Source organism: Thermobia domestica, chromosome 15 (genome assembly GCF_964235325.1).
Source record: "Thermobia domestica chromosome 15, izTheDome1.hap1.1, whole genome shotgun sequence".
Taxonomy (NCBI): Eukaryota; Metazoa; Arthropoda; class Insecta; order Zygentoma; family Lepismatidae; genus Thermobia; species Thermobia domestica.
Window position 1 is genome coordinate 34,207,700 of NC_137468.1, and position 12,735 is coordinate 34,220,434.

The window sequence follows — 12,735 nt, forward strand, 5'->3', positions numbered from 1 at the left end:
TTATTATTATTATTTTATTATTATTATTACAATACTGAGTATAAACATGAAGGATAGATGGTTTATATCTGAATACTAAACTAGTCGATTGCCGAGTTCGTATTTTAATAGTTTTCTTTTCTTCTTCTTCTTCTTTTTTTTTTTTTTTTTTTTTTATTCCGCATATTCTATTTGTAACTTGACAGCTCCGTTAATAATCTATTGCACCTGCCTTATTACTTCGTTTCTGTAAGGTGTTTCCTTCAAAGCGGGGACGTCATTTGGGAAGGGCTAGAGGGAAATTCTCCCCTCTGAGTTTGAGATATCCATGATTTTTTTAAAAAAGGTATACTTATATATTAACAAAAAAACGTGGAAGTCTTATGCTAGGGGGGGGGATACCAAAGCATGAGGGAAAATCAGAAACTAAGATTACAAGGCCGATATTTCTGGAGTTTTGTCTGTTATAGAGGAATTAGGAATGTGCGGTACCTTTTTTTTTTTAACACATTGATTTGGCAACTGTGCTGAGTTTCAACCACCCGTCACCTGTGACGCTAGTTGTAGGTAAATACAAATGGCGACTCGTTTGGAGAACTAATTTCGCGAAGAAGTCCTCTCAGTTATTTGGTTTCTATGGGTGAAACATGTAACCACGGCTGAAATTCACCGGCAGCTGATAGAGGGTTTACGAAGAGACTGTAATGTATCGTCAGAATGTCGCAGAATGGCGTCCGCATACAGTCCAGAAGACCACCATGCTGTTGAAACAGTTTCGCTGAGACATCATCGACCACTCTCACTGTAGCCAGGACCTCGTTGCAAGAAACTTTCACCTGTTCCCGTACTTGAAGGAGCACCTAGGAGACCACTTCAGAAGAGGAGATAAAACACTTTGTGACAATGTGGCTGAACACACAAAGACAGGATTTTTTTTACCAGGAGGGAATCTTCAAACGCATTCTACGATGCGGCAAATGCCTCAACTGATATGAAGACTGTCGAAAAATAACCTAATGTATGTACTACGGTATTTCTTGGCTGTATTGGTTGTATGAAATCTAATATAAATAAAATAAATAGTTTGTTTGTGTGTCTGTCTGTGTGCGGCTTGGGGACCATACGAGTGAACTGAGAGTTACCAAATTTTGGTCACAGGTACCTTGGTCCAGGCCTGAGACCAAGACGAAGCGGTTTTTTTTGTTTTTTTTTTTAAATTAGAACCAGGGGGGTCTAAGAGAGGACGTTTACCGGGACATGTAAAAGTAGCAGAAAATGTCCGATATTAGTGTCGAATTCATAGTTTTCGCGGTCGCTGAGATCAATGGTGAAACTCCGATCGCATTAACTTCCAAAATTCACCCCATTCGGCTGCGGGCCGGGGTCACCGGGGAGGGGGGATATCGAGACGTAAAAATAATTCAAAATGACCTATATTAGTGTCAAATCCATAGTTTTCACGGTCGCTGAAATGAATGGTGATACTCCAATAGGCGTTGACTTTCAAATACAGCCCCCATCGTCTGGGAGCCAGAGGCTTTTTTTGAAACCGAACCAGGGGGTTCTCAGGGGGCGTTTACCGGAATATGTAAAAGTAGTAACAAAATTACCAATATGATTTTCTTTTCGTTGTTGAGTTTGTTTACATAGATATTTTATCTGATCCATGCGAAGGATGGGTATTTCAGCTAGTAATTAATATATACATGTTTCACTGCAACCTGTGTAACCTTACTTTCTGATCACCCTTTAGTCAAGTATATTATCTTGCTCCTTCCCTCTGGCATAACTTCAATTGATGCTACTACTTCGAAGAAAATTATCTTTCATGAATACATCTAAGGCTTTCATCATATTGCTGCTCACGTTGATAAATTAAAATTCCATAAGAGTATAATTTACCTCGTGTATACATATACTGTTTGTTTATTTTTCATTTTTTCTTTTCTCTTTACAGATTCGATCAATAAAACGGGTGGGAATGTGGCCTGTTGGGCTGTGTACAAGTTATGGAGTGAGCTCTCCTGTCGTAAGAAACGGAAAATTTGATGGTTTTTATGATGGATGGATGGCGAACAGGAAATTCCCTGTCGACATGGCAGGATTTGCTGTTAGTGTTGAATTTCTAATGCAGGTAAGTTTATCTTTTCTTTTTTCGTTCTTTTTTAATTCTATATGAGTACAACTGTAGATCTGGTTACGAAAGTTTATAAATAGTCAACGCGTTGCTATTAATTAAGTAAAAAGATTTTTATTTCACTGGTTTCATTTCGTTGTGACTTCATTTTTGTAGAATTTGAACTTGGGTTCAGTTCTCAGTCTTCCATCGTTTAGACTAATCTTCTTTTTATCTACCTAATGATCTCATACAATTACGAGGGGCACTCAAAAGCGCGCGGCCATACGTCGAAATCGTGAAACCATACGTCACAATTTCGCCACACTTATTCTGCCCGTTCCGCGCCGCTAAGATCGCAATGTTTCGAGCCAACAATCATTCGGAAACCAGGGGACTCTCGGGATAGCTTTTCTGCTCTCATTTTTCCCAGGATACTTCGCGGTCGGTGACGTCACGTGGAGGTATCGCGGTATTTTTCAAAATAAGTGAAATACTGCATAAACAATTACACTACTGTTTCAAGATGGGCAAAAGTTATCTTACTTGTGCAGTAGCTCATTCTAATAGCACAAGAAGCAATACAAATGAAATAATGTTCCATTGATTCCCTAAAAATGATGAACTTCGAAGAAAATTGATTTCCCGCTGGAAGCGAAAGAACACTTTTAATATAGATAACGCACGAATATATTGTGCTCACTTTTCATCAGAGGATTATCAAAAAGTTTGAAAAAACGAGCTTCTAAGTTTCCTGCAAAAGTAGAGTTTAAGATCTGATGCTGTTCCTTCATTATTGATGCCAAACTGGCGTGGGGAAAAAGTAAACTAGACACTAGTCAAGTTGAAAAATAGGTGTGTAACAACAATAATTAATTTTACTTTTATGATTTCTTTCTGAGAGCCTGAAGCTTAAGGAGTTTATGTACGTAAAGCGAAGTGGAAGGGGTACCAACGAGAATATACAGAAGTAAATGTATACTCTTATATATTCTTTAGTTTAAATGGTATTCGTATATTTTGTTAAGTATCTGAAACATTATTCTGGCAAAGTGCTCAAAGTGCACTTTGAGCAGAATATTCATAGGAACCTATTACGAACCCAACCTAACCTAACTATACCTAATCTAGCCTAAACAAATCTTGTATAACCGAACCATACCTGTTACATACAAATCACATTGATTTTATTCCTTCTCGAATGTCACATCGTGTGACAAAATCATTTGTTCTGATCAAAGTGCACTCTTACCATATTCTTATAATTGAAGGGCTGGCCGAGAGAGGGGGCTAAACCACAAAAACTAAATTCCAATAAATCAAACGGCAAAGTGTAGGACAAATAACTGCAAATTTTCCCCTGTGAAGCTGGTTCTTTCATGTATGTATACCACTCTATAGATATCTGTGCAACTTATAACCTGTAATACATAACTTAAAATGTGTTATATTGAGTAATAAACGAATATTAGTAATGCAAAGGAAATATTTTGCAGCCACGACTTCTGACAATTTGGTTAATACACACTAAATACAACGGGTTGGGTTAGGTTTTTAACCTGGCCTAACTTAACCTAACCTTACCAAATTAGGTTAGGTTAGATTCGGTTATATTAGGTTAGGGTAGATTAGATTTCTAGTGTAACCTAACCTATCCTAACACAACCTAACCTAATTTATTGTTGCATACCCGGAATCTTTGAAATTTTGAATAATGTTTGCTTTATGTATTTTACCACCTGAAATGTTCTTATTGAGAGGATTAGTTTATGGAAAGTATTTGAACTCCTTCCACCCCTAGAATTCACGTTTCAATGAAGTGCAACGACAAAAATCCATAATGCCACCCCTTCCCCACATCCAAAGAGGATAAATTTGGTTTTAAATGGTATCGTTTTGGTCACTATTCATTTCAGTGACCCTGAAAATGATGGACTGGACACCAATTTCGGCTGTATTTGATTATTTGTCATCTCCTTCCTATCTCCTCTCATCCCGAGCCAAAAAAAAAAAAAAATGATAAGATCCTAAGTTAGGCCAGGCTGCATGAAAGTACGTTAAGGTCAAGGAGAAGTTAGCAATCGAACATTGTTACAACGAATAGAAAATGCCCCCTCTTCCCCTTAAAACGGAAATTTTCAAAAACAATGGGACACGCTTTTCTTTAAGTTTAATAAGGAGTTTATATACCGAGTTTCATCTTTCTAACTTGATAGGTTCGTGAGATACTGTATTTTAGGTACAAATTTTCAACCCCTTCTACCCCTTAGGATTCGCCCTTTAATCAAAATAATGTGATAAAAATCTTAGTTAGGCCAGGTCAACTCATGTACGTTACTAATAATTATAAAAGTCGGTCCAAAGCTCTCGAATGAATTAGCGAGTAAACATTATATTCATTTTTATTTGTGTAGATAATTAATCATTATTGACGGTATTTATATAATTATTACATTATATTGTCTCATCTGTTAGTAGAAATAACTCATTATTTGTATTTGGAAAGACAAGGAATATCATAATTATGTATTGAATTTAGTTTTACGAATAAAGCGTGAAGTGTAACAAGCAGGCAAACGAAAAAAATCTTTCCCGATACCTCCACATGACGTCACGGACAGGGAGCCAATCAGAACACTAATCGCGAACTGGGGCTACCTGTTATTTTATATACCTTGTTCGGAAACGAGAGTTGCCAATCAAACGTGCCAGCTTAGACGTTGCTCGGTTGTTTCTTGGCTTCATTGAATTCATAGAATGAAGATACGTATGTGCAGATCCTCTATTTTATAACATCCTTGGGCCTTTCCTAGGTGTAGTAGAGAGTTCTCCTGCTAGCTGGGTCTACTAGAGGCCTTCTAAAATCAGTCGTCGAAGCAGCGTCTACGTAGGAGGTTAACGTTTGATCGTAGTGTTGTTTTACTTAGCTGATTTCGTTTGCCGCCTCCGAAGTCATTACTGAAAACGAAATTTCAGAACAAACAGAAGTGAGTTGGAACTCATCCCGGTGGATTATAACTCAGGATTTGCAAATGAGACGTGTTGCTACTAAGTTTTTTCCTTGCCTGCTCACACAGGATAAAAAAAAGAAATCGTCTGAATTTGAGCGAGGACTTTAAAAATCAGATTGAAAGTGACTCAAACTCTTTGACCAAGGTCATTCTCGGTTATGAAACTTGGTGTTACGGATATGACCTAAAACCAAGTAAGAGCCTATCTAGTGGAAAACCCCCGACAAAAAAAAAAAAAAAAAAGTGAGGTCAAATGTTAAGACGATGATCATTGTTCTTTTTATGTTCGTGAAATTGCGCACCGGGAATTTGTTCCCCCTGGTCAGACTATTAACCAGCATTTTTATTTGCAAGTTTCAAGATGTTTGCGGGAAGATGTGCGGAAGAAATGCCCGGAACTGTGGCGATCAGATGACTAGTTCCTTCACCATGACAACGCTCCTGCACACACGGTCTTGTCTGTGAACCGCTAGTTGAACTCTGAAGGGTGAACTGTCTTTTTCCACCTTCTATATTCGTTAGACCTAGCCCCATACGACTTTCTTCCTAACTCGAAAATGAAAAAAAAAAATCTAAAAAGGAAACGTTTTGATGAGGTGGGAGCTGTGAAAAGAGCTTCGTAGAGGGTATTGGACGATATCAAAGTTGAAAACTTAAAGGGGTGCTTCAAACAATGGGAAAGAAGATTGGAGAAGTGCATCCTATCTAATGGAGAGTACTTTGAAGGAGACTGAAAGAATTTCTTTTTAAAAAAAACTTAGTGAATTAATATTTTAGAATAAAACTCCGGTTTCTTTTGGGTCATCCTGTAGCAGATAAATCATATGAATTGTGACCGTCATCTTAAGCGAAATAAAGATTCTTCTTTTGTCATGAAATCATGATATTGCTTGCGAGACGAGAGTTTGTTAACGAAAACTATATCCGTTAAGATCTTGACGGGGTAACGGTGCCTTAAACGGTGGTTATCTGTATCTCATACATTCATTAGGAAGACACGTTTCGCGTAATGCTAATACCATACTCTCTAAACCTTTAAGAGTTACAGGTTGCATCAGGCACCAAGATTTTTTTGTTTGATAGAGTTCAAATTTTAGGGAGGTCCAGTACTACCACTACAACACATTACGTCTATGTAGTATTGAACGAGTATTATTCTACAGCCGAAAACACAATAAGTAATTGTTCCAAGTACTTTCGCGTATGTTTTCAGACAAAAAAAAAAAAAAAAACTAGATTGTTTTTATAGCCCTAAGAGAAAAAAGAGTATAATAAGAGTATAGATGAAATATAGGATTAAATCTTTATGCTACATAAATCATTCTTGGGGGGCGCGGTGACTCAGTGGTAGAGCGTTCAACTCCGGTGCTTTGGGTCCCGGGTTCGATCCCTGTTCGCGCCGTGTGGACTTTGTGGTGGACAAACACCGTGCTCGTGGGTTTTCTCGGTGTTTTGCCGTTTCCTCCCACTTCCTTCATGCCATCATTTCATTCATTTCTCATTATCACCTTCTCCTTTAGCCTAACCGGCATAATCGTGGGACGTAAAACTCAAAGATTTCATTTTTCAATCATTCTTTTGCTAAACAAGAAATTTTATTAAGAAAATGTACAAATGTATGTAGAGTTACATTTTTGGGGGAGGGTCTGGGCCCGGTGGACCCCCGCGTGGGTCCGCCCCTGGGTTACAAAGATATCTAGGAGATAATATTTAGATATTCTGACTCCTTATTATAAACTGAAGCTCATTCATTCATAAACGTACGTTTCGGATTATTATTCTTACCGCCTTTAGCAGAGTTTATATTATACAATGTAAATAATATTGTTCAAGTGCCGGATTTATGTTTAATGGGGTCATAAGCTATAGAAGATGGGGCCGCATCCCAAGCGGGGCTGGGAAACGGCTCGATTATATGCGGGACTGGATTACCGGGCCCCATCCCATCACAAGCGGGGCTGAGAAACAGGATTCAATTACAAGCCAAGCTGCAAAACAGGCGACCCATTCATAACAAACTAGTACATAATACAAAACGCACCTTTGTATCTGCATTTAATCGTATTTGCTTTTTATTATTATTATTATTTTGAAATTACATTACGGACAAATTACATTAGTCAAGGGCGACGATTTCTCCGTAAATGGGGGGGGGGGCATTCAGATGCAGAAGGTATATATATGAGGATTTTTAAGACAAATTGCATTCAAATTATACCAAATATTGTATATTCGTAAATACAATAGGGGCCCACATGAGCTTTGGGGGAGTCCGGGCCCCAGGATCGGCGCCCTTGCCGCCAGTTTTTCTTAATTTTTAGGGCCCCCAAGAGAGTGAGGCCCTAAGCTATCACTTGTTTAGCTTATACGTAAATCCAGCACTGTATTTGTACCCATTCACATGCAATGAAATATTATGCCAATGCATTCTTGTAAGTATAGTGACGTTTTCGTGGACCTAAACCAATACACAAAATCAACAATGAGAGACGAATTGAAGGATGGAGTGCCAAAGTAGCCTATGTGTCACGTTCATAATTTCATATTGGATGTGACGTAGGCGACTCTTATACAAAATACTCCAACTTTTGCGTAAATAGAACAAATTATCTTTAGAGGATGAATTGAAATAGCCAGGTTTCCCGATAGGTTAACGTCTCCCTGACTAAGGAATGACATCTAGAGGATACAACTGAGAAATTTCTATTTTGGCGCTTAGGCGACTGTGGCACTCAACTCTGCAATTTTCATTTTGTTCTTACCAATGTAGGGAATAAATGCGCATATGGTCGATTTTCATTCCTATAGGAAGTCTGTGAAATACTTTGCTCAGGTCGTAATACTTGTATTCTATTATCAAAGTAAAATGCATGTGGGAGACGTCTTCCCTTGGCCGAGATCTAACTTTATTAATATAAGAAGTACTAGCAGGGCACGTGTACACTACGTGAGGGAATTTGGTTTGTATAGCGTATTATTTTCAGTTAATAGTGAAATCAGAAGTGGTAGAAGAGTTCTTTCCACTTCTGGTTTTAGTAGAGAGATTAGAAAACGAAGTGAAATCTTTAAGTTTTATGTCCCACGGTTATGCTGGTTAGGCTAAAGGAGACAGTGGTGATGAGAAATAAATGAAATGGTGGAATGAAGAAAGTGGGAGGAAACGGAAGAACCCCGAAAAACCCACGATCATGGTGTTTGTCCACCACAAAGTCCACACGGCGTGAGCTGGGATCGAACCAGAGACCCCAAGCACCGGAGGTGAACGCTCTACCACTTAAAATCTAAAAATTTTCGCTTTTGACAATTTTCCTGTGGGTTAGTCCCGGAAGGGTACAATCATGCCATATTTCATCGTTCTAATCCTGCCGGAAGTGCCTAAACATTTTGGGGTGTAGATATCCCATATAAATAACGTGGAAAAGATTTTTCAGTACCCCATCAAACCACTCTATAGTTGGAAATTTTAATTTTTGGCGATTTACTTCGTTAACGCAAACAGAAACGTATAAGCATACCGAATTTCAAGTTTTTATTTCAATTCCAAGTACGTGAAATAGACTACAGGTTTTAAAAAAAAAAGCCAATTTAAAATAATATGGGAAATTTCTTCATCGCCCCTTTTGACCAACTAAAACATTAAAATGTTCACTTTTGGCAATTTTCCTGTCGGTTAGTCCCGAAAAGCTACAATCATGCCAAATTTCAACTTTCCACGTCAACCGGAGGTAGCCCTATATTTTCAGGGGTCAGTTCATGTAGTTTTCTATATACTTGGGATTTACTATATAACAATGCATAGGAGCACCGTAGCTCAGTGGTAGAGCGCTTACCTCTGGTTCGTGGGGACCCTGGTTCGAGCTAGTGCTGGACAACATCGTGAGCGTGGGTTTTCTCGGGATACTCCCGTTTCCTTCCACATTCTCATTGCATCATTTATTCCATCATTATTCACTTGCCTTGTTCATTCGTCTCCCTCTGGCCGAAGGGACATAATCGTGGGACGTTAAACCGAAAGATTTGATTTCATGTCGTATATAGCAATGCATTTTGTTACATACACAGTAAAGAACCGGATCTTAAAGGCAAAGGGGAGTAAGTCATTTTTATTAAATTTTCAGGAGAGACAGAAAACAGTGATTTACTTCTTTTTGCCTTTAAGTGCCTTCGGACTTATTTTATTGTTGCTATTTGAAAAAGTATTCATAATACAACTACGAGTACAAGCTTTCGAAGAATAAGAGATATCAGAAGACGCGTTTCAAATCTGGGAATAACTCATTTTCATAAAAAAAAAAATGACTTACTCCGCTCTGCCTTTAAGGTCCGGATAAATTCCTAAACAATTAGCAGAAAACCATCAACTGTGTGAGGTTGCAAAACGATATATTCTTTAAACCCATAAAAATTCATTATTTTTTCTGGATTTTTTTCGAGAACTACGCATCAGATTTTACCGTCAAGCATTTTGTTTTTGTTCGGCTCAACGTGGCCTATCCATTAATGTTTTTTTTTTTCTTGGACAGCTTTACAGTTAAAGAAAAATTGTAATTGAAGAATTAATCATAATTATGAGCTGTGTCTCATTAAATGCAGTCGCGCACCCGAAATTTTTCTTAGGAGGGGTCCGACACTAGAATCAACTACCTAGGTAGATAGTATTGAACGGGTATTATTCTCCACCCGAAAGCACAATAAGTAAGTGTAAGATACTTCCCCTATATTTTCAGGAAAAAAATGGTAGAACTTGATTATTTTTTATGAGAGAAAGAGTACAGATGAAGTGTACGATCAAATTTTCATGCTACATCAATCATTTCCCTGCTAAACAAATATAGTTTTATTCAGAGAGTGTACAAATTTATGTTGAGTTAGGATTTTTTTAAGGGTCTTCACTACAGCGAAATTAAACTACCGCTAATTTTAGAATTTTTCTGTAATATCTTGAAAATAAATAAAAATATTCGAAAAGCAAAAATGTAGTGAACTAGACAATGCGATTTTGCATGTGATACCTTTACCACAATTCACCTATCTTATCTACTTTTTGTATGCCGCTATTTACAGAACCCGCAAAAAATGCTAAATATATTTACAGTTGCAAATTGAAAGCAGATAGATGAGTTATAATAACGGTATCACATGCAAAATCGTATTGTCTAGTTCACTACGTTTCTGTTTTTCGAATATTTTTATTTTTGTTTTGAAGATATTACAGAAAAACTCTAAAATTAGCGGTAGTTTAATTTCGCTGTAGTGAAGACCCTTAAGGGTAGTGTACCCTACTGAATCCCTTCTCGCCATGCTAGTGTCCCTCGTGCATACTGGCATTTTGCCAGTGTCATAGTGGAAAGTTTGATTAATCTATGCTTCAGTGTAAATTTCGTCTTAATTGGTTGCGTGGTTATCGTAGAGCACCAATTTTTTAGGTTTGCAAAAGGATGGCTTTTTCTTGATTTACTCGAAAACTACACATCGGCATTTAAATTTAAACATCATAATATTCAGAGCAATGAGATCCATTGATTATTACTTGTGTTATCTTTGAACCTTTTTCTTTTTTTCTATGCCCTGATTTCATCATAAAGTACACAATTGTTATTATCATTGCAACAAAAGAATCATGTATAACAATAAATGCATCTTATCCATCTCTATCTTCCATTAAAATAGTACATGCATCTAATTATTATCAGGTGTAACAATTTAACATATCTACCCATGCTTTTCTATCTTACTTTCAATACACTCATACAGATAGTGTTCATTTTATCATCCCATTATTGCATGCACTTCCGCAATTTTTTATCATCGCGTGCAACGGAAGAGTCAGAAACCAGGAAAGAAGTCAAACATTAGATTGTCTGTGAGAGATGTATCTCTTCGTATTTTTAAAATTTAATTACACATTATAACCTGTGATGTACGATCTGCCCACGGGAAACAGTATATTCACCTCAAAATACTGACACATAGGAAGGTTCTGCATGAATTCAAAGTACTTTTTTGTTCTCACACAGTCTTTGAACTTTAAAGTTATAATTGTGAGGTTTTCTTTTAATGACAATTCTGCAACCGGATTCTTTGTTAAAACGTTTGTATTAAATGATATACAACTGAAACAAGCAAATGGATTGCAAAGTATAAATTGGGAAGGGCAGGGGAGCAATTGCGCCCCCCCGTTAAGTTTGAGAAACACACACTTTTTATGAATTGTATACAATCTTGCTCCTCCCTGGCAAAATCTGAAATGGCTCTACTGGTGTATTGCTACGTCCTTACTAGGACTTCCAGATGTCCAGTCAAAAATAAATAAATAAATAAAATAAAAATAAGTGAGTTTCGTTTCACAGTGTGAAACTACGATATACTTCCAAACTATGTAAATTGAATACTCAAAACAGGGGCGTCATTTCAGACTTCGCTTGGGGGGGCAAAAGTACCACCAACATAAGACTTTCACGTTTTGTACTAGTATATTAGTAGACAATCGATTAAAGTATATGTATTCTTCAAACTCTTGGGGGGAGCAATTGCCCCCTCCTGCTCTCCCTAAATGACGCCTCTGACTTAAAGTAGTACATCTATAACTACTGGTTGCAATAGAGCAATAAGATCAAAGGTAGAAACTATTTCTCGGTCGCTGAATCCATATCAGAAAGTCATTATTTGCTTTTTTTTTTTTTTTTACCATTTTTGTTCTATGGCTATAAACATTGAAATCAGATCGTTAATTTGCATCGCTTCTGGTTTAATAGGTGGTTAAGGGAGGAGATAACACACGTAGGTCTACTCTTTGGAAACTAAATGGATTGAAAAAAAATTACACCTCGATACACGTTTTTGTTCTAGGAAAATCAGTATTGAAACGGGAAGTAGTAGTGAATTATAACCACTTCCGGTTTGGGTAGATTGTTATAGGTTGTGATGGTGTGTTCTCTTGACACCCTGAATCGATCGCAGGAATTTACTTGTCGCTAGATATTACGATTTTTGTTCTATGACGATAAATGTTGAGATCGGAAATGGTTAATTTTAACCACTTCCGGTTTGAATAGACTTAATAGAGAAGGTGGAACCTATTCTTGGGAAGCTGAATCAATTGTAAAAATCGCATCTCAATATCTCTCACCATCTTTGCTCTATGAAAATCAATATTGAACTATGAAATACTACTTACAGACGTTGCCATACTTCCTAATCATACTACTTACAGACGTTGCCATAGTAGCTAAGTTAATCATACTACGTACATACGTTGGCATAGTTGCTAATCATGCTACTTACAGACGTTGTCATAGTTGTTAATCATACTACTTACAGACGTTGCCATAGTTGTTAATCACACTACTTACAGACGTTGCCATAGTAGCTAAGTTAATCATACTACGTACATACGTTGGCATAGTTGCTAATCATGCTACTTACAGACGTTGTCATAGTTGTTAATCATACTACTTACAGACGTTGCCATACTTCCTAATCATACTACTTACAGACGTTGTCATACTTGTTAATCATATTACTTACAAACATTGCCATAGTTGCAACGTACTACTTACAGATGTCATGGTTACCGCCCCTTCCACTTATAAACAGGCCCATATAAAGTATTAGTAGATTTCAATCACT

The 12,735-nt window shown here is 37.3% G+C and overlaps 1 protein-coding gene across 5 annotated transcripts in view; it reads left to right on the forward strand.

Moving 5' to 3' along the window:
- The window catches only part of GlcAT-P (Glucuronyltransferase P), a 261,409-nt gene that overhangs the window by 226,863 nt on the left and 21,811 nt on the right, over positions 1-12,735 (forward strand). For all 5 annotated transcript variants that reach the window (XM_081739556.1, XM_081739558.1, XM_081739554.1 and 2 more), the window contains exon 4: positions 1,937-2,113. In XM_081739556.1, coding sequence (XP_081595682.1) covers positions 1,937-2,113 — 177 coding nt within the window. The remainder of the gene's footprint in view (positions 1-1,936; positions 2,114-12,735) is intronic.